This window comes from Brachyhypopomus gauderio, chromosome 8, assembly GCF_052324685.1.
Source record: "Brachyhypopomus gauderio isolate BG-103 chromosome 8, BGAUD_0.2, whole genome shotgun sequence".
Taxonomy (NCBI): domain Eukaryota; kingdom Metazoa; phylum Chordata; class Actinopteri; order Gymnotiformes; family Hypopomidae; genus Brachyhypopomus; species Brachyhypopomus gauderio.
The window spans coordinates 24,515,101-24,537,600 of NC_135218.1; the positions used below are offsets into that span (position 1 = coordinate 24,515,101).

The 22,500-nt window shown below is 46.3% G+C and overlaps 3 protein-coding genes across 6 annotated transcripts in view; 2 read left to right on the forward strand and 1 right to left on the reverse strand.

The window, feature by feature from the left end:
• cacng2b (calcium channel, voltage-dependent, gamma subunit 2b) overlaps positions 1 to 7,575 on the forward strand; it is a 53,407-nt gene extending 45,832 nt beyond the window's left edge. The window contains exons 3-4 of the mRNA XM_077015727.1: positions 4,036 to 4,176; positions 6,280 to 7,575. Of these exons, the coding sequence (XP_076871842.1) occupies positions 4,036 to 4,176; positions 6,280 to 6,848 (710 nt within the window). The 3' untranslated portion in view covers positions 6,849 to 7,575. The remainder of the gene's footprint in view (positions 1 to 4,035; positions 4,177 to 6,279) is intronic.
• A 2,664-nt stretch (positions 7,576 to 10,239) lies between these two features.
• On the reverse strand, positions 10,240 to 16,854 carry ift27 (intraflagellar transport 27 homolog (Chlamydomonas)). 2 transcript variants are annotated; one of them, XM_077015735.1, is made up of 7 exons: positions 16,680 to 16,854; positions 16,164 to 16,243; positions 13,664 to 13,723; positions 13,002 to 13,061; positions 12,430 to 12,547; positions 11,296 to 11,405; positions 10,240 to 11,156 (listed from the first exon to the last, which is right to left on the reverse strand). In XM_077015735.1, the coding sequence occupies exons 1-7, from the start codon at positions 16,711 to 16,713 to the stop codon at positions 11,046 to 11,048; spliced, it is 573 nt and encodes a 190-aa protein (XP_076871850.1). In that variant the 5' UTR covers positions 16,714 to 16,854; the 3' UTR covers positions 10,240 to 11,045. The 2 variants fall into 2 exon arrangements, with proteins under 2 accessions (XP_076871850.1, XP_076871851.1); XM_077015736.1 differs by having other exon boundaries at positions 16,723 to 16,848.
• Positions 16,855 to 17,449: 595 nt separating this feature from the next.
• The window catches only part of LOC143522062 (synaptogyrin-1-like), a 33,981-nt gene continuing 28,930 nt past the window's right edge, over positions 17,450 to 22,500 (forward strand). The window contains exon 1 of one of the 3 annotated variants that reach the window (XM_077015732.1): positions 17,450 to 18,043. In XM_077015732.1, coding sequence (XP_076871847.1) covers positions 17,945 to 18,043 — 99 coding nt within the window. In that variant the 5' untranslated portion in view covers positions 17,450 to 17,944. The remainder of the gene's footprint in view (positions 18,044 to 22,500) is intronic. The other 2 variants (XM_077015731.1, XM_077015733.1) reach the window with 2 other exon arrangements.

Sequence of the window (22,500 nt, forward strand, 5' to 3'; positions counted from 1 at the left end):
CTTACACTACCATTACACTACAGTACATCCATACCATGTACACTACCATTATATACACTACCATTACACGTACCATTACATACACTACTATTACACTACCATTACATACACTACTCAGTTACACTACCATAGTATACACTACCATTACACTACACTACATGACACACACTTCCATTACATACACTACCATTACATACACTACCAGTACACTACCAGTTATACACTACCATTACATACACTACCATTACACACACTTCCATTACATACACTACTATTACATACACTACCATTACACTACCATTACTTACACTAGTACCAGTACACACTACCATTACACAGCACTCATTACACGACACTGACCATTACAGTACACTACCATAGCACTACCAGTACATAGGTCTGTCTTACACTGGTACCTACACACTTCCATTACACACACCTTCCATTACATCATACACTACCATTACATACCTAATAGTCACTACCTGTATCACTACAATTACATAACTACACCTACCATTAACATACACTACCATTACACTACCATTACAGCTACCAGTTACTACTACACTACCATTACACACACTACCATTACATACCGACCATACTACACTACCATTACACTACAATACCATCTACACTACCATTACACACACTACCATACACTACCATTACACTACCATTACACTACCATTACACTACCAGTACTATTACACGTTACATACACTACTATTACACTACTATTACACTACCATTACAGACACTACTATTACACTGACCCATTACAAGACACGTACCATTACACTACCATTACACGACACTGACCATTACACTACCATCTACATACACTACCATTACACACACTACCATTACACTACCATTACACTACTATTACACTACCATTACATACACTACCATTACATACACTACCATTACATAACTACATTACACACCATTACATACACTACCATTACATACACTACCATTACACACACTACCATTACACTACCATACTAGACCATTTACACGTACCAGTATATACACTACCATTACACTACCATTACTCGATATCACTACCATTATACACTACCATTACACTACACTACCATTACACGACCTGACTACCATTCACACTACATTACACTACCATTACACTACTACCAGTACCGACCATGACACACACTACCAGTACACACACTACCATTACACACACTACCATTACACTACCATTACACTAGCTATTACACTACCATTACATACACTACCATTACATACACTACCATTACACACACTACCATTACACTACCATTACATACACTACCATTACACACACTACCATTACACACACTACCATTACACTACCATTACATACACTACCATTACACACACTACCATTACACTACCATTACACTACTATTACACTACCATTACATACACTACCATTACATACACTACCATTACATACACTACCATTACACACACTACCATTACACTACCATTACATACACTACCATTACACACACTACCATTACACTACCATTATATACACTACCATTACACTACCATTATATACACTACCATTACACACACTACCATTACACTACCATTACACTACCATTACACACACTACCATTACACACACTACCATTACACTACCATTACATACACTACCATTACACACACTACCATTACACACACTACCATTACACACACTACCATTACACTACCATTACACTACTATTACACTACCATTACATACACTACCATTACATACACTACCATTACACACACTACCATTACACTACCATTACATACACTACCATTACACACACTACCATTACACACACTACCATTACACTACCATTACATACACTACCATTACACACACTACCATTACACTACCATTACATACACTACCATTACACACACTACCATTACACTACCATTACATACACTACCATTACACACACTACCATTACACTACCATTACACACACTACCATTACACTACCATTACATACACTACCATTACATACACTACCATTACACTACCATTACACACACTACCATTACATACACTACTATTACATACACTACCATTACACAGACTACCATTACACACACTACCATTACACTACCATTACACACACTACCATTACACACACTACCATTACACTACCATTACACTACCATTACACACACTACCATTACACACACTACCATTACACTACCATTACACTACCATTACACACACTACCATTACACTACCATTACACTACCATTACACACACTACCATTACACTACCATTACACTACCATTACACACACTACCATTACACACACTACCATTACACTACCATTACACTACCATTACATACACTACCATTACACTACCATTTGAGGGTGGTGTGGGGGGGTGTGGAGGGTGGGGGTGGATGGTGTGGGGTGTGTGTAAGGGTGTGGGGGGTGTGGATGGTGTGGATGGTGTGGGGGTGTGTAAGGGTGTGGGGGGTGTGGATGGTGTGGGGGTGTGTAAGGGTGTGGATGGTGTGGGGGGTGTGGATAGTCTGAGGGTTGTGGATGGTGTGGGGGGTGTGAATAGTGTGGATGATGTGGATTGTGTGGGGGTGTGTAAGGGTGTGGATGGTATGGGGGTGTGAATAGTGTGGATGATGTGGATTGTGTGGGGGTGTGTAAGAGTGTGGGGGTGTGTAAGGGTGTGGGGGTGTGTAAGGGTGTGGATGGTGTGGGGGATGTGGATAGTGTGGGGGTGTGGATGATGTGGAGGGTGTGAATAGTGTGGGGTGTGTGTAAGGGTGTGGATGGTGTGGGGGTGTGAATAGTGTGGATGATGTGGATTGTGTGGGGGTGTGTAAGGGTGTGGGGGTGTGTAAGGGTGTGGATGGTGTGGGGGATGTGGATAGTGTGGGGGTGTGGATGATGTGGAGGGTGTGAATAGTGTGGGGTGTGTGTAAGGGTGTGGATGGTGTAAAGGTGTGGATGATGTGAATAGTGTGGGGTGTGTGTAAGGGTGTGGATGGTGTGGGGGTGTGGGGGAACTTTCCCACCAGTTCAACACTGACACAGTCGTGAAAGAGCGGAACTTTCTGAACACAGAAATATTTAACCCAATATGGCAGATTCAATCTTACTGTAGAATTTGAGATGACTCTGTATCTTTAATACTGCAGGATCATTCATGCTGTTGTAGTGCTGCTTTGGGGAAACTGTACATGACGATGGTCGCAGGACTAAAGCTTACTGAAGGGAACAGAGAGTGAAATAGAAGGACAGGCAGAGAAACAGAAGGTTCGTCTACTGAGAGAGAGAACACCGCATGCCTCTAATAGCAGATAAGACTGGGCTGATGGACAGATACAGGAGATGGAGACAAAGAACTAATAGAGAGAGACTGAATCTTCACTGAAGGAGAGATACATCGGGCTGATTAAGAGGCAGCGTGATACGGCCAGATTCTGTGGGGAGATAGTGGGGGGGGGGTTTAGAGGGCACAAATGAGAGCCATTGCATCTGGTGGAACTGGAGAGACAGAGAGAGAGAGAGAGAGAGAGAGAGAGAGAGAGAGAGAGATGGAAAAAGAAGAGAGGGAGAGAGAAGTGAGGAGTGCTCTCAGAAGTTTGTGTCCACTTTGTCGTCAGCACTTTAGAAGTCACAAAAACTGCTGAGGAGTGTGTGTGTGTGTGTGTGTGTGTGTGTGTGTGTGTGTGTGTGTGTGTGTGTGTGTGTGTGTGTATGTGTGTGTGTGTGTGTGTGTGTGTGTGTGTGTGTGCACGCGCACATCCCTGCCTGCATGTGTGTAACAGTGTGTGTTGATCTGTGTGCACAGTTTTGAGGCGGGCAGGTGAAATGTTACGCAGACATACGCACTAGTGGGCCTGTAATCCAGAGAGATGCAGTACTGCTTGGGTCGGACAGTGTGTAAACAACGTGTGTGTGTGTGTGTGTGTGTGTGTGTGTGTGTGTGTGTGTGTGTGTGTGTGTGTGTGTGTGTGTGTGTGTGTGTGTGTGTGTACAGGGGCGGTGAGGGCGTCCAGTATATTCCCCATACTCAGCGTGATCCTGCTCTTCATGGGAGGCCTGTGTATTGCTGGCAGCGAGTTCTACAAGTCACGTCACAACATCATCCTCAGTTCCGGCATATTCTTCGTGTCCGCAGGTGAGAAGGCACACACGTGTGTGTGTGTGTGTGTGCGTTCATGCGTTCATGCGTGCATGCGTGTGTGTGTGTGTGTGTGTGTGTGTGTGTGCGTGCGTGTGTGTGTGCACGTGTGTGTGTGTGTTTGTTATGTTATGTTATCTAGTCGCACCTTACAGTTCAGTTTGCCAGTACTCGTCCATTTCATTCCTGCCTGTATGGAATCTCACGTGCCTTCTCCCGTCATGCCACACGCGCCCAGCTGCGTCCGGTGGGCGAGGGCCCGCACACACACCCAGCCAGCTGCGTCCTGACTCACCGTTTGCCTCGAGTGCGACTGGCACAGTTGGGATCCAGCGTGTTGGGCGTGAGCCGCTCTGGCCTCGTGTTCCCCACATGCCGCCTCTCGGCAGGCCGGGAGGTTCTGGAGCAAACGCACACACAGGACTTCACTAAGGCAGGTGTTCTGCACAGACACTGTCAGAAGCACGAGTCTCTCGCCTTTTTCTCACTCTTGCCTGAGATACTCCTGCTGGGATTCTGCGTTAAAATAAAATACCCCTGACACACATTTCTCTCGCTGCCCACCAGCACTGCTTCAGAAACCCATCAGGCCCGGTTCAAACTACAATACAAAATGTGATACAGTTAACGTACTGTACAAGTGAATGCTTGATAATGGAGAATTAAATCACATTCAGTCAAACGTTGGCGTATTAGTAGGTGTGTGTGTGTAAACGGATGGTGTCCCGGGGTGTTAATGTGTTAGATCCAAGGTCAGTTTACTCACAACACTCTTTTGAAAATCCAAGCGGTTGTTGGTGAAAATGGGTGTCTCCTTTTGACAGCACGTTTACAGCTCCTGAAGCTAGTTTGTTGGCTTCTGCAGAGGATTTAGCTGATTCAGCAGAAGCTTCAAGGTGAAGATCAGTCCCACATATTTTGTCTGATACAGGTTTAGGAGTGTCCCCTTCCCCACAGATAAACATCATCTTTTACTGCCTGAAATACAGACATTCACAAACATCAGTTTACATCTGCTTGATTAAAAGGGGGGGGGGGGGTGTACAGACAGAAGAGGAGACATCAGTTTTGCAGGTTGGGGTTGAACACCCAATGTGAGGACAACAGGAAGCAAACAGGATGCCCCCCCCCCCCCCGAACAAGATCCAGTTACCTAAATCAAATGTCCAACTCTCTGGTTGCTGCTATGGCTTAATGGCTGAACCAACCGCCAAGCAGACAAAGGCTTCAATGAGAGCCGAGGATGTTCTAGAGACTTCTCTAGGGCTTCTTCACACTTGTCCTGAAGACTCGGGTTACCACCCGTGGAAGTGGTCTCTTCTGTCTCTGATTGCGCAATTCCAACATTTTTCAGCTGCTAGGTTTGTCTGTTTGCTGCTTTAGATTTTCCACTTCGGGGATGCGTGGTGTTTCTCTGTGCAGGAGCACGTGTGAACGCCGAGGAAGAGATGTGCGTCTCAGCAGTGCTCAGCGAGCTGGCGTCCGTACTTTAGTCGACATGCACTGATGCATAATAGTGATAACATGGAACTGTCATATGAGTAGCCTGCATGAAATTCACTGCAGTCCTTTACCCTCGATCACACTCATGTTACAGAATCAACCAATCGTACAATCTCGTAAGCAGCACCAGGAGTAAACGGCTTCCACACCTACAGCCGACCCCAGCAGAGCTCGCCAGAAGCTCCCCACACCAGTGACTTCAGAAGGACCAGAACCAGTGGCAGCTCAAGACCGCTCCAGGGATCCAAAACAGCTTTCGCACAAACTCTGAATCTGTCACGGGAATTCGACCTGAATCTGGAGAAAAGCTTTAGTGAAAATGTCCTTTAATGTTGTTGTTTTGGAAAATGTTCCTAAGTTGGTCCATCTACTGTGCATCTGCATTAAACCTCTGCAGCTCACTGCTAGGAGGCCCTGGACCTTGAGCACGTTCTTCTCCTGGGTGCTCCATCATGCCAGATGTTTCATGTTATTGTAGACCAGGTTTCACGCTTCATAAATGCATGGTCACCATTTGTTAGCAGGTCACTAGCAGGCCCTGATCAACCCATCCTGTTCAAGCCTAACCAGCTCGTTACTTCGTTCCTCTCCCTGTAGGTTTGAGCAACATCATCGGCATGATCGTGTACATATCAGCCAACGCTGGAGACCCCACCAAGAGCGACTCCAAGAAGAACAGCTACTCCTACGGGTGGAGCTTCTACTTCGGCGCCCTGTCCTTCATCATGGCCGAGATGGTGGGCGTCCTGGCCGTGCACATGTTCATCGACCGGCACCGTGAGCTGCGTGTGGCCGGCATCCGGGCCGGCCGGGGCATCGCTACCGGCAACGCCGACTACCTGCAGGGCTCCGCCATCACACGCATTCCTAGCTACCGGTATCGGTACCGACGCCGTTCACGCTCGTCCAGCCGTTCGACGGACCCGTCGCAGTCGCGCGACGCCTCGCCGGTCGGGCTGAAAGGTTTCGGGGCGCTGCCGTCCACCGACATCTCCATGTACACCCTGGGCCGTGGCGGGGACACGCTGAAGACCTCACACGGCACGCCCACGGCCACCTACAACTCGGAGAGGGACCATAACTTCCTGCAGGTGCACAACTGCGTAACGAAGGACGCGAAGGACTCGCACGGCAACGCTGCCAACCGCCGCACCACACCTGTATGAGCTTGGTGGAGACCCCTAGTGGCAGGGAGGGGAACTGACTGAACATGGGCGAGAAAGAGAAAGAGAGAGAGAGAGAGAGAATGAATGAATGAGTGAGCGAGTGAAAAAAGAGAAGCAAAGAGAGAGAAAAGGAGGTAAAGAAGAAGTACGTGAGAGCTCTCTGAGTTGTGAGATATTTACAACAATGATGATTATGACGAGTTTCCATGTTGAAAAAAGTTAAAAATGAAAAATGTCCAAAAAAAGAGATAAAGAAAATGCATGATTTTCCCATCTAACGTAATTTAACGAGTTCTAAACCATGTTTCTAAAGAAGGGAAGAGGTGTGAAAATGGGGAGAAAGACAGAGAGAGAGAGAGAAAGAGCACGAAAGAGAGATTCAAATGGACAGAAGGGGGACGTGGTGGTCGATGAACGTTATGAGATTTTAAAGGGGTTCTATTTTTTCGACTCTCTTCTCGGTCTCCAGGGTGACAGAGGTCGCGACCCCTCCGCCCCGCCCACCTCTCTCTTCCTGTATGTATCCATCTCATCCTTTTGCGCATTAATACTGTGAAGCGTTGTGGCTGTGGTGAACCCAGGGCAGAAAAGACGAAGCCACGCCCCAGCCACAACTAAGTTAATATATGTATTAATTATATATGAATATATAAATATATATGTTAATAAACCACAGATAGACTTCCCTGACGCAAGAGAAGGACAAAAAAAGACTTAAAAATGCAAAACAAATAAAAAGTCAATAAAGTCGTCATGGAAACAAAATAAGTGGGGAAGGGTTTTATTGTGAATGGACAGAAGAGCGGAAGAGAGACGGTAGATAAGAAGTGTGTTTGTGAAGACTCAGCGCACACACATCACATGGTGGAATCTCCGAGCCATTTCTCAAGCCTTACTCTGCTTGTGCGTGACAGTCAGGCATCTATCATATCAAATTCAGTCTGAAGATCCATCAAAACAAAGGCTTGCACCATAGGACTAAAACTGCAGTATCTCATATATAGGTTTAATACCATTACTACATTATATTTGAATATCGGTTGCGTTGAGTACGATTTACACAGTCCTGTGGTGCAAGTTTTGTTTCAGAATGGACTTTATTATCAGAATTCTTGCTCTCTCTTTAGAAAGAAAAGAAAGATGAATCTCAGGACTGTAAGTGTGTATCAGTGTTACAGCTTGTCTGATATCAGTAACAATTCAGTAACAGAAATTTACTAAGTGGGCTGTAAGACACTGTGTGTGTGTGTGTGTGTGTGTGTGTGTGTGTGTGTGTGTGTGTGTGTGTGTGTGTGTGTGTGTGTGTGTGTGTGCGCCCTCCTGGTTGATCATGCTGCCCTGCAGGGAGACATATCAGGAGCTTTGATCCACACAACGGGAGGAAGAGAGAGAGAGAGACAGAGGTGGGAGAGAAGGAGACAGCGAGAGAAAGACGGGAAGAAGGATAGAGATAAAGGAAGAGACAGCAGTAGAGAGGTGTAGAGAGCTTGGAAGTGGGTGGTGCACACTCAGACTCCACCTGCTTCTCTGTGGTCTAGCATATCAAAGAGGGCTAAATTCAATGTGTAAAATGACAAAACCTTCAGTCACCGTGTCTGGTAGGCCGCAACGAAAAACATCAACGAATATGAATAGTTTTCCCAATAGAACATGAGGATTTGACTGGCGTCTGACACAAGGACTCTGACTAGTCCCAGAGATGTCTGAGGTTTTACACATGGGCATCGCTGGTTTCTTTTTCTCTATTCCTGCTCACACTGCTCATATAACATGTTAGACTGGGTGGAGTGAACAATGTCCCCACCCAAGTTGAAATGAAACCTACACCACTGTTTTTTCTATGTTAAGAAACATAGCTTCAGTTTCATGAACTCCCACAATGCAATGTGAAGAAGACCCCCATGCTTGGACTGAAAGTTTACTTCACCAGAAACCGGAAAAGCCGGTGACACGAGACTGAAGGTCTCTTCCTGTCTGGCATCTCCTCACCTGTCAGAGCAGAGCCTCCTTTGGACCTGAACCGAGCAGGGAGCACAGGAGGCACAGTGGATCAGAACCGCATGGGACGATGTGTGTGGAGCCAGAAGACTCCGTGGTCACACATTACTGCCGAGCCATTGTCATATGGAACCGAGCCAATGTATAGGGCAACAACCTGTCACTTTTCCCCAGCATGGTAGCTCTTCCCTGGGTTAAAGGGCAATAGCAGAAAAAAAACCTGAATCCCTCCAGAGTGAAGTCAGTGATAAAGAGGCATAAGTCATCAGAACCAGCTATGGATTACGGAAAGCTCCAGGCCAGCCAGAGGACAGTCTCTTTGCATGTTTAGTCGATTGTGGGTAAGCGCTTGCTCCCTCTCTTGGCCATTAGGGGTACTGCATGCTGTAGGACCATTGAATTTTCTCTGTGTGCGCGTGTGTGATGCAACAAAGAGGACAGGTGCAGAATACTAATGGCCCTGTGATAGCGCACCAGTGCTGCAGTGCACGCTCCCCGAGAAGACGAGGAAGGAGGAGGAAGAGGAGGATGAGGAGAGGACGGTTTGCAGTTAGTGACCAGCATGCAGTGCGGCAGTCGTCATCCTTACGTGCGAGATGCCCTGAACAGGTCATGGAACGCTTTCCCTTTCCAAGAACATAAGCCAATCATGGCAGTTAGACATTCGTTTATATCCTCACTCACACACATTTACACACACAGGTTGGTTCCACCCTGTGGTGGGGACTCCGTTTGGTCCACGTCCGATCATAGAAGAACAGAACCTGGCGATATGGACACAGGGAACTCCTCATCCCATACTGAGCTTTAATTTTGTGTGTGTGTGTGTTTGTGTGTGGTCAGTCGTCCTAAATTTATGTATCTGAGTGTGAGTAAATGTGCTAAAGTTGGCTGTATCAGGCTACAGTGGGCCAGACCCAGCTCAGAAACACACGCACACATACACACACATGCGCGCGCACACACACACACACACACACACACTACTCCGCCGCAGCAGGGCTCTTGGCTGCCACTACAATACACCACTACAGCACAGCATGGATCTATCACACACACACACACACACACACATTATAAGTAACACAAATGAAGGGGGATTTGCATACACACAGAAAAGCTAAAAAATATCAAAAATCAATTAGAAAAATGCTTTTGTTTTTTTCTTGTCTGAATTTTGAGTGCAGGGAGAGTAATGATAACAGGGTTGAATTTAGTCCAATTCAAAGATCTCAAAAACAGCACACTTTACTATTAGAGGATGTTCAACCCATCACTGCCTTTTGAAGATCTGTTCTGGAGATGAATGAAAGCCCTGTGAGCAGCAGGGCTGTCCTGGGCTTCACACCCAGGTCATGAAGACAGGTGTGTTGATGAATAACCACAGACCTAATAACCTTTTTATCTGTTTAATTCAAACTCAAAGAAAAAATTAATACACATTGAATAGTCTGCCACATTACGGCAAAATTAAAATCACAGTCATTCTCCATCTGGTTAATATGTTGAGAATCTATTTTAGATTGCTTTGGTCTGAATATCTTGGATGGGTCTTATAATCCCGGCCCTTACCACCAGGGAGAGGACAGCGTTCATACAGCGTGTGAAAATTAGATTACGCTGCCATAGATGTGTTCTGACGCACGCACGCACGCACGCATGCACGCATCAAGGACGTCGGCTTTAACCCTGCATATGAGTCGTTCGTGACATTCATTCCCTCGTGTAATTTCCCTCAGCGAGTGTGTGTGTGTGTGTCAGCATGACCCAGGGGAGGCAGGAGTGCGTCAGCCCCGCGACCCGCTCGTTTACCCGAGCAAACGAGGCGCTGCAGGGGCGGGGCGTTGCGGAGGCGTGGGGGAGGAGGGAGGGGATTCGCCACGTCCAGGCACGGTGACCGGTTACGATTGGAGCCGCTCCGGAGAAGGGGGGGTGGGGTCAGGGGTCAGGGGTGCCGTTACAACCAGCCTCGACAAACAACACCCTCTCCACCCCTCGTCCCACCGCATAGCAACAGAACATTGGAAAATTCATCGGGGTGCCGTCAGGGGTCATTGAAGGTGGGGGAGGTGGGGGGGGTTGGCATAGCAACAAGGGGGTGGAGGTGGATGGAGGGTGCTAGTTTGCTGCAGTGATGTGCAGTAACATAACAGCAGTTGTAGTCCAAGAAGATTTAAAAAGACAATATAAAGCAGCCAATCAGAGTGGATGTGAGGTGAGAGTCTGGATCATCTGTCTGCAGTCCTGGTACATGGTGTAGAAGCTCTGTGCTAAACTCAGGAAGGGGGCGTCACAGTTCTCCATCTCCTTCTGCCACACACACACACACACACACACACACACACACAGTCAGTCGAATATTACCATGTGTAAACTGTAAAACCCAAATGGGTTTATTGTAATGCTGAGTGAGAAGGCGGTACTGTGCTCTGGGCCCGGGCCCACTTACAGCAGACGTCTCGTGGTATCCCAGGCCCTGGCTCAAGGCCCACTCCTCCGCCACGGCTGACTCCACCTCCCTCCGCTCCGACAGGTCTGCCTTGGTCCCCACCAGCACACCTGTGCACATCAGCTCACAGTCAGGCTGCCAGACTCCCCACACAGCTGCCAACACAGCTGCCAACACAGCTCAAACACGCTTGGCTCGACTCGAAACTCCATGTATAAAGTCTCATGGAAGACAAAGCTCCAGAATATTCTCCGTCCTGGCTCCAAGATGGTGGAACGATTTTCCATTAGCTGCTAGGATTGCTGTAACGAATGAGAGCTAAGAGGCGGACACAAAAGCTGAGAAGAGCAGGGTTTAATGGCTGGAGTCTTAACATAGGGGGTAAGAGGGTGACGAGGCATACTAATAAAATACAAACTATCTCAAACCAAGAACTGATAACCAGACAGGATGACTCAGAATACAAAAGACAGAGGAAAAACAAATACAAGAACTCAGAACAAGGCCAATAAACATAGAACAACTTACAAGGCAGGAATACGAACAACCAGCGATTACTAACACAATGACTTCCAAAGAGGGACTCAAACACAGGGAGTACAAGTACCAAACAAAATCAAGACAAACTAGACACACCTGAAATCAAGGAAGGAGGGACAGACAAGACAAGGTGAACAACAGAAGAAACGGACCGGACTATCTGGGGAACGGATCTAAACAAGGTTACACAGAAGACAAGGACAGGACTAACAGCGGGACGGGATTCATATGTGACAATTGCAAAGTCTATTGCTATCTTCAAGCGATTTGTTTGTTGAATTTTTACCAGAGCACTAACTCGGCTGATACCACTTGCCGTTGTTCTTAAATTGTATGTCTGTCTATGGTTATTTGTACTTCTTGGCAAACGTCTAACTTGCAAAACACTAGGTAATGATATTGACTCCTGTAGTTTAGTAGTAGTCTGACTCAATGGTGTGTGTGTGTGTGTGTGTGTGTGTGTGTGTGTGTGTGTGTGTGTATGTATGTGTGTGTGTGTGGGAGTGTGTGTGTGTGTGTGTGTGTATGTATGCGTGTGTGTGTGTGTGTGTGGGAGTGTGTGTGTGTGTGTGTGTGTGTGTGTGTGTGTCTCACCTGGTAGCTGCAGTCCATTAGCATGAGCTTTGACTCTCTCTAGCCAATGACTGCAACTACTGAAGGTAGTCTGGCTGCTGATGTCGAAGACCACACACACCAGCGACGGTTGTCCCCACTAACACACGACCACAGAAAACACACACACACACACACACACACACACACACACACATTCAGCAATTCCACACTGGCGCTCAATTAAACCGATAGAGTTCTGAAAGTAACTAACTAACAGGTCTAGGGAATTCATTATTGCACAGAAAATGACTACACCACCGTCTTCCCTCCCTAGACTCTGGCTTTTTAGATGGATTTTAAATGAGTGGTTCTTCTGCTAGTCCTCCCAGGGAGCCATTGCCCTGCACAAGGTGGAGTTTCCCCGTTATCCACCACAGTTCATTACCAAACCTTTCCTGAGTTCAGTCAGACCTGCCGGAGCAAAGAATACACAAACGTGCTCTCCACACCCGGACCACTGGACTCGATCACACCTTCAGGTCCAGCACACTCTGGAGCTAGGCAGGGACATTTTATTTGTTATATAGAATTCTGTATGAAAAATGTCTTGCCATTTTCTCACAGGCCTCTACAAAGGTCTCTCGTCCCGCAGAGTCAAAAATGTAGAGCTCCTGAAATAGTCACACATACACACACAACATTAAAACTGTCTAGAATTACTACCGGACTGAAATTCTGACAGTTTTTTAATGAAGTAATTAGGTTAGTGAAGGAGGGAGTGCTTCAGTGGACACTGGTATGAGTGAGTGAGTGAATTCCAGGGTATGTGAAAGTGTAAAAAGAGTGAGTGAGTGAGTGAGTGAGGGAGTGAGTGAGGGAGTGAGAGTATGTGAGTTTGTGAGGGAGTGAGTGTGAGTGAGTGAGTGAGTGAGAGAGTATGTGAGAGAGTGAGAGTGTGTAAGGCAGTGAGAGTGTGAGTGAGTGAGGAGGTGAGAGTGTGTGAGAGAGTGAGAGTGAGTGAGGGAGTGAGTGAGGAAGTGAGAGTGAGAGTGTGTGAGGGAGTGAGTGTGTGAGTGAGAGTGTGTGAGGGAGTGAGTGTGAGTGAGGGAGTGAGTGAGTGAGGGAGTGAGAGTGTGTGAAAGTGTGTGAGGGAGTGAGAGTGTGTGAGAGCGTGTGAGTGAGTGAGAGTGCGTGAGTGTGTGAGGGAGTGAAAGTGTGTGAGGGAGTGAAAGTGTGTGAAAATGTGTGAGTGTGTAAGAGTGTGTGAGCTCACCACAGTGTCGCTGGTCCCTGGAATGTTGAGTGACTTCACCAGCAGCTCTACACCAGCAGTCTACAGTAGTTACACATAAACACAAGATGGTCAGAGTAACCTCTGCTAAAATCACCCCACAGCACCGTCTTATTTTGGACATTTTCATAGCAACTTCCTTCCTTCATACACAACTAACAGGTGAAACAGTCAGCATCTCACAGGAAACCCCATTACAGCTAACTTTTAAACCAAGACTGAAAGTTGTGAGATGTCTAAATATCATGAGAGGATTACATAGTACTTATTTATCAGTTGTTAAAAACAGAATCTTCATGAAGATTGGTGAAAATCCGTGAATTAAATGAACTGATCTGCTCCCGTAGAACGGCACCATTACGTTTCTTTTTAGGCACCAGGTACACATGGACATCTGGGGGAAACACGTGCGGGGGAGAAGCTGAGAAGGTAAGAAAGCTGGAGGACTGTCAGGCTGGTGGGGGCTGGTGGGCTGTGCGGCTGGTGGCCTGGTGGGTTGTTGGGCTGAGGGGCTGTGTGGCTGGTGGGCTGTGCGGCTGGTGGGTTGTTGGGCTGAGGGGCTGTGTGGCTGGTGGGCTGTGCGGCTGGTGGGTTGTTGGGCTGAAGGGCTGTGTGGCTGGTGGGCTGTTGGGTTGTTGGGCTGAGGGGCTATGTGGCTGGTGGGCTGGTGGGCTGTGCGGCTGGTGGGTTGTTGGGCTGAGGGGCTGTGTGGCTGGTGGGCTGGTGGGCTGTGCGGCTGGTGGGTTGTTGGGCTGAGGGGCTGTGTGGCTGGTGGGCTGGTGGGTTGTTGGGCTGAGGGGCTGTGTGGCTGGTGGGCTGGTGGGCTGTGCGGCTGTTGGGCTGAGGGGCTATGTGGCTGGTGGGCTGTGCGGCTGGTGGGTTGTTGGGCTGAGGGGCTGTGTGGCTGGTGGGCTGGTGGGTTGTTGGGCTGAGGGGCTGTGTGGCTGGTGGGCTGTGCGGCTGGTGGGCTGGTGGGTTGTTGGGCTGTGCGGCTGGTGGGTTGTTGGGCTGAGGGGCTGTGTGGCTGGTGGGCTGTGCGGCTGGTGGGTTGTTGGGCTGAAGGGCTGTGTAGCTGGTGGGCTGTTGGGTTGTTGGGCTGAGGGGCTATGTGGATGGTGGGCTGGTGGGCTGTGCGGCTGGTGGGCTGGTGGGTTGTTGGGCTGAGGGGCTGTGTGGCTGGTGGGCTGTTGGGTTGTTGGGCTGAGGGGCTGTGTGGCTGGTGCTGATGCTCCACACACATCTGCTCCTGAATGCCATTGAGTGCTCATTACTGGTAAACACAGCCTGGCCCGGCCCAGCCCAGTTTCACTAACAAGACCATTGACATTTTACATGAATGCCATCATTTCAGTCATGCCCTTCGACTGCCAGCCCGAACATCACTGTCCGCCAGTCAAACGTAGCGTTCTTTAGTGATCTTCCATACACGTATCATACATACATAAACTTCCATCCCTCGCTCTCCGAAATGACGGATAGACTGAAACACTTGTCAGGCAGGGGCACACTAGCATTCATCCTATACCTGCAGAACTGTCTACCACTACTAGTATCACCACACACGCACACACACACACACACACACACACACACACACACACACACACATACGTGCACTGAGCCCAATTACTGCAGTGGTTGTATAAATTATTGACGTTCCTGTCGCCTGTAGCAGCTCAGCGTGCTGACACAGGCACAGTGGCACAGGCACACACAGCCTCCCAGGTCCCTCGCCTCTGTCTTCTCTTCCATTCATCTCCATTTAAATCAAACCAATTAACTTGATCCAGCCACAAAGGGCAGGCCTCACGGTCACAAACGCCACTGGGTCCACCCCCACAGGCTGGACAGGAGATAAGCACAGAAGCCATGTCAGAATACGCCATGCTAGGACACAACTGCACCAAGAGATTATTAGCCAAGCCCCTTCAGAATAGAGATTAAATTGCTTCTAAAAAAGCTGTCCACAGATCTCAGGTAGACTACGGCTGAATCAAGAGTGCTAAACATGGAAATACTGGATTAAAATACCTTTGGGTAGATATATAATTTATGCATATTCCTGCACATCATCTGTACGCAGTATCATTACCTACTTTTAACAACAGATTTCTTTAATGGTGATGCAGGGTGATCAATAAGACATTGATTAAAGAGATTTCGTTTCACACAGAAGGAGGTTTACACATTCTACCAGTACCAAGTCCCACAGAATTTTAACCAGTTTCCCCGAATTCTCAGTAGGCAGGTACAGCTGGTGGTAACTGAGATTAACTTTATACCTTTACACTTTTATACCTTTATAACTTTGTACCTTTATAGTCAACATACAATCAACAGGACATCTTAAAGAGTAATTATGTCAAACAAAGTCAACTCAATGATCAAATAAGACGCTGTACCATGTGGGTGATGAACAGTAAAATGGACATTTTATCTAAAAGGGGTCTGGTGGAATTTGGTTACACCTAAATGTTCTCACCATATTATAGTTCTTCTGAAAGTGGGCGCCGTCGCTGCGGAACATCTGAGACAGAGCACTCTTTCCTACGGCTGCATCTCCTACAGACACACACACACACCCACACACAATCATACAGAGAGAGAGAGAGAGAGAGAGAGAGAGAGAGAGAGAGAGAGAGAGAGAGAGACAGAGAGACAGACACACACACAGAGCGAGAGAGACAGAGAGAGAGAGAGAGAGAGAGAGAGAGAGAGATAGTGTTTATTGTTGTTTATTGTTGTTGAACCCCTTTGAAAACTGTTGAAAGCCAGCAAAAACAGATCCTTGGGTTACTATATGCACGAGCAGTTGACAGTTAACAAGAAACATGAAGTAAACAAGAACGTACGTAAGTAAACACGAACGTAAGTAAACACGAACGTAAGTAAACATTTAGTTTAGCACGTAGTTTAGTAGCTACTGATGCTACTAAATATATCAGAAGCAGACATCCTTAGCTTGCTATCAAGCTAATGCTAGCTATAATGTTCTTACCAACAAGAATACATCTGGCTCGTAATTTCACCATGGCACGAACCTGCCTAAAATAAAGATGACTGTGATTATTGTGAAGTTATTTGTGTTTTTAGTTGGCTAGCTCGTCGGCTAAAGGTTTACTGCCCACTGCGCAGTCTTCCTTCCGCCAAGAAACGCTCCAAATGATGCGTTGCTTAGTAACTGAACTGGAACGCTCTCATTGGTCCAAACACGGCACACGAGCGCAGTCTTTACAATCCGATTGGTGGGGTTTCTGACGCAAAACCAAATACGCCAACGCTGGCTTGCAGTAGCACAACTTTGGCCACTAGAGGTCGTGACGGTCCGGCGAGGTCGATGTCACGCAGAGCCACAATAATTGGAGTTCACGTGTTTTGTATGCAAATTATATTTCCACATAGTTTGCTCTGTAGCACAGTAACTGTGAAATGACGTTATCTCTTTTATTTTCTCAAACAAATGTTGAAGTTTAGATTTTTTAATATAAACTAGGTCATGAAAAACTGGTAAAGTTGAGTGAATTTTCATTCAAGCCTTTCACTTATGCCATAGACCTGATCAGCAGGGACTTGCATTAGGTTGACTAATCTTAAACCTGGTGTAGAGTTCTGTTGTTTCCAAATTTATAACGACCTCTAGTCAACTTTAGTCAAACAACATAGTCAATTGATCGATAAGGTATCAGCAAAACGGACAACCTTCTCATTTTATGACCGCCGTGAGCCCATTCCTCGGTGTGGCGAGAGGCCCGCTGCCTCTCATCTTCATAAGGACGCAGCTCCAAAGCGCGCGCAACAATTTTGAACGTGAACGCGCCTGACAACGCGCGCACTCATGCGTGTACGAGCGCGGCTCATCGCCGGGTTGCCGAATTCGACAGCCTGTCTCGAGCGCCCGTGCATCCTTCCCCGTCTCCGCAGTAAAGGTGGCACGAAGGAACGTGAGAGGCACCAACGAAAGAGAGGGAGAGAGAGGGAGAGCAGAAACTCTGCAACGAGCCGTAGAAAAGAGGTGAGAGGTTTAGGGAGGAGAAGAAGGACAGGGCATCATTTGCTGCTGTCATTTGCCGAAGTGTCACAGCATCAGTGGGAGCGGGGCCATTTCAGCACGCGCCCGCTACACCGGCCGAGCATCTCTCGCGGACCGAGGAGAGAGACAGACCAGCTCAGAAGACGGAGGAGAGAGACAGACCAGCTCAGAAGACGGAGGAGAGAGACAGACCAGCTCAGAAGACGGAGGAGAGAGACAGACCAGCTCAGAAGATGGAGGGAATGGCGTACGGCGCTGGCAAGTCTGGTGGAGCCTTCGACCCCTTGACGTTCTTCCAGCAACCTTACACCATCCTCCGTATGGTGTCCTGGGTAAGTGGCCTCCGACTGCTGCCATCGCTCCACTAATGCCATTAGAAAATACGTTGCGCTCATGATATTTATATATGACCGTGTTAGTAAGTGCATTACCAGCATCTTTACAATATGGTGATCTTCCTCCCTGATTCAACGTTGTTTTGATACTGAAGGATGCAACGTGACAGCTGGTGTGTGTGTGTGTGTGTGTCGCGTTTGTGCGCGAGAGTGGCCAACTTCACCGTGGACATGGTTCCTGTGCCACGGTCGTATCGGGCGCAGTCGTCGCGTTTAACGAGCAGGGATGCCGTGTTTCCGAGTTCAGCTCCACTTATGTGACAGTTTCAACGCGCGGTACTGACCCAAAGAAAATCAACAATGCGCGTCACTAAAACTAGGCTCGTTCCAGATTCCCTTTGATATCACTGACCTTATTTTGTTTCCACCCCATGATCTAAGATAACAAGACCTATTTCATATTGGGTTATTGTAGAATTTTTTAATAATGCAATTCATAATTTGTTATTATACAATAAATAAGATCTACACTTAATATGTGCTTGTGTGAATGAGAGAGAGAGAAAGGTCATACATGCATTTGAAAGGACTGAAAGTTCTTTGGTCATGATGACATTCAGCTAAGGACACTGCATGTAACCTACTAATAAAACAGCACATGCACACGCACAGATTCAGGCTTGAGGCTGTCCACAGAACGCAGTCCGTGGAGAAAAGGCTGCACCCAGGAAGGCCAGATACAGCTTAATAACGCTTCTCTACATCCCCTGACGTTTACGTTTGTTAGTTACTAAAAGGACCAAATCGTAAAGATTATGCTGACTTGTGAAACTGTATCAAAGGGCATAGATTTTGAATTTACACAAATCTGTTCCTCTGGGTACATCCATGCCAAAAGCAGGAAGATATCATCATATGACAATATTGTTATTCAGAATGTTCCGAATAAATACTGAATACCCATGTGATTAAACCATAAGTTTCCATTTACCAACATAAGAAGCTGCAGAGAACTAGTGAGGTTCTAAGTGCAAAACTATATAGCCTATATAATTAAGGTTAAACCTTCAGGGTTAGATAATCAGTGAGGTTATCAGTACTAAGGTTGTCAGTGAGATCTAGTAATAATTTAAAACAATGGGAAAGGTGCCTCTAGTTTTAAATTGTTAATCTGGGTTATTTATGATCATATTCTGAAATTTCCAAGCAAAATGATTTACATTTAACATGAAGGCAGCCTTTTTGCTATAAGTCTCAATGTAACAATAACTCACAAGACCTCTCTGTCAAGTCTGTGGCATCCTGCCAGTCATGAAGCCTCTGCATGGTTTGGCATGTCCCGGACCCCGGAAACCTCTGGAAGAAATCCAGGATGTTTCGTATTCCTGTTCAACATCTAAGCATCATTGTTATTGTTATTATTGTTATTGTGGTTGTTGCATTTTTCCTAGAGAAGCATCCAAACATGAGTTTGGCAAGTGCAGCATATCATAGCTGGATGTGTAATGGAACTCCGGCACTGGTCACTATTGGGCACTATTGGGCACTATTGGGCACTATTGGCACTATTGGTCACTATTGGACACTATTGGGCACTATTGGCAATATTGGGCACTATTGGTCACTATTGGGCACTATTGGCAATATTGGGCACTATTGGTCACTATTGGCACTATTGGGCACTATTGGGCACTATTGGTCACTATTGGCACTATTGGGCACTATTGGCACTATTGGGCACTATTGGGCATTGCTCAGGGCCTGTGTCCCTGACACCCTGATGGCAAATCAATAGTTATCGGTTCATTTCATTTCTTGGCAGGCCACAGCAGGGTGATCTTTGGAGGTGCCGTGACAGGTCGGCCTCCAGGAAGAACTCAGGATTTGTCCCGTGAAAATTCACTGTGAAAATTGGAAGCCAGTGCCTTCTGAACCAATGCGACGAATGAATCAATGCATCAGAAATGTTGCTAGTAGCCGCTCAATTCATGAGCATCTAGGTTCCTGTTTTGTACCTCGATCACAGAGTAAAACACTTTTTTGTGTCACTGTACTGTGTCGCTGTTTTTCAACTTGTCCATATTAAAAGGGGTCATTCCCATGATTTATAAATGCCATAAAAATGCCAAAATCTTTCATCTGTAGCTGTTCACAATTCTCAGACACTTTCCAGGTGCATGATTTTATGAGGGTTCATTGATTTAATTGTGGAGATGTCCACAAATGTTTGGCCCAAACTTCAGCAGGAGCAAGCATTTTCAAAACATCAAAAGGCCTAAAATATATTACAGCCTCCTGTCAGAAACCATGTTCTGCGTTAACATAATACGGTGGGTCCTGATTTTGTGGGTTTTTTAAAGAGATTCAGCATGGATGTTTTAAATGGCTTAAATATCTGGGAGGGTACACTCACAGATATGTTAATAATGGCAAATGAGGATGTCCACAGGATGTCTCTGTTGTCTAGATTTTCAGCATTTACCCTTTTTCGTCCTCTGTTGTCCTCTGTCTCAAGCACTTAGACATTTTCCCATTTTTATCTCACCCTTTCTAACACTGACACCCCCCACCTCGAAAATTGCGATGAAAATGGACTAGTCAAGAAAGCAGTTAACTAATTAACAGAAGTGATGTCTGGGGCTGGTACTTCACTGAGAATAATTTACACGTGTCTCGCTTTTAAGACCCTGTGCAGGACTTAAGCAAGTCTTACATCAGCAGTCCTGTATTTTGCTAAGCTAAACATAAAGCAACAACATACTGATGAAAATGAAATATACTTCATATCAGAGATCTTTCATCTCCTTCTTCACAGAGAATTAAAGGATTTTAATTTCTTTGTTACAGATTCCTTTTTATGTTTAATAAACTGGAACAGTAGCACTGACCTTTTACTGTTTTTAGTCTGTTATGAGTGGAAGACAAAGTTTAAAATACAAGCAAAATGAAATGAAATCAAAACACTGATGGTGGAGATATGTTAGATTTATTGGATTGCATTGTTTTGCCAAGAATGTTCATGTTTTTTTAATCATGTCAAGTTAATGGTTCATCAAAAAAAACTAATCTGGGATATCAGCAACTGGTCAGTCGTGCACAATTTGAATTCTTTAGGGCCTTTTGTGATATCAGTTTTAACTAATATATAGGGAAGGCTTGAGCCCTAAGCAAATAAACAGTGTTAGTTACTGTAATTCATTACTGCCGTTTAAGGTCAACCTGTGATGCTCTCAGTACACCTTCTCACGCAGCTTAGTGTGTGTGTGTGTGTGTGTGTGTGTGTGTGTGTGTGTGTGTGTGTGTGTGTGTGTGTGTGTGTGTGTGTGTAAACAATACAGCTGTGGAGTGTAAAACAGTCTTATAGGTGTGTGTATGTGTGTTGTGTTTACTAGTGTAAAGACTGCAGTAGGTTCAATACTCCTGTCCCAGTCTGGAATGTGTTCAATAATGCAGTCCACACAGACAAAGACAGAGTGATAGATGGGAGAGGGAGAGATTGGGGGGGCAGACTTGTTCTGTTAGATAGCAGGACAGTTGTGTTATTCATATTTGTTCAATCATGTCAAGGTGCTTTTTCTTCAAATATACAGAACAGGTAAGAACACACAGAACAGGTAAGAACACACAGAACAGGTATGTAAGTGTAAAGGAAATTGCATGTTTGTTTTTTTTGACCACTCAAGTCTTAGAAATATGGTTCTCTGCTTTCAGAGTTTAGCTGATGTTGACAGTGTAATGTAAATGTAAATGTCCCATATTTGTCAATTGTGATTTTTCACCGCATCGAAATCTGTCCCCCGCTTTTACCCATCTGTGCAGTTAGAACACACACACACACACACACACACACACACACACACACACACACACACACACACACTAGTGATTACTAGGGGGCTGTGGATCACACGTGCCCAGAGCGGTGGGCAGCCCTAGCCCGGCGCCCGGGGAGCAGTTGGGGTTAGGTGCCTTGTTCAAGGGCACCTCAGTCATGGCCTCGGGCCTTGACTAACGTTGCCATAGGAACATCCAGGCAATACTTTATACAACTTCCACCATTTTTAATTCCTCATTTGTTCAGCAGAGCCAGAAAAATATCATTAGTTTAGATGCACTCATGCGGTCCTTGCTGGGACTAAAATCTGCTTTGTCATGTCTCTGACAGGATGTCGGGACCTTTAGCTTGCACTTTGTATGATAAAGTGATTTGTGACTGTTCTGGGAACTGTGATTATTCTCAAAGATGAAGACTCCTGGTCTCCACACACCCCAGGAGCTGCTGGGCTTCACATACTTTAACCATCTACCTTCCTCATCTCCTCATCCTCAGAAGAAGAGCTACAAAAGGCCGTGTGCATCAGAGAGTCTTACCTCGCTCTTTAAAAATCATTTTGGCCAGAGTCTGGTGTCGGTTCTTAGCTACAGGCTACCAGAACCAGGACACAAGTCAGCCG

What these genes read in the sequence shown, in the direction of transcription:
- ift27 (XM_077015735.1), bottom strand. Translation starts at nt 16,713, where the DNA reads ATGGTGAAATTACGAGCCAGATGTATTCTTGTTG. An exon ending in CAGGGACCAGCGACACTGTG is followed by an intron (nt 13,062 to 13,663) that starts GTGAGCTCACAC and finishes TGACTATTTCAG; the next exon opens with GAGCTCTACATTTTTGACTC. An exon ending in TAATGGACTGCAGCTACCAG is followed by an intron (nt 11,406 to 12,429) that starts GTGAGACACACA and finishes TGATGTGCACAG; the next exon opens with GTGTGCTGGTGGGGACCAAG.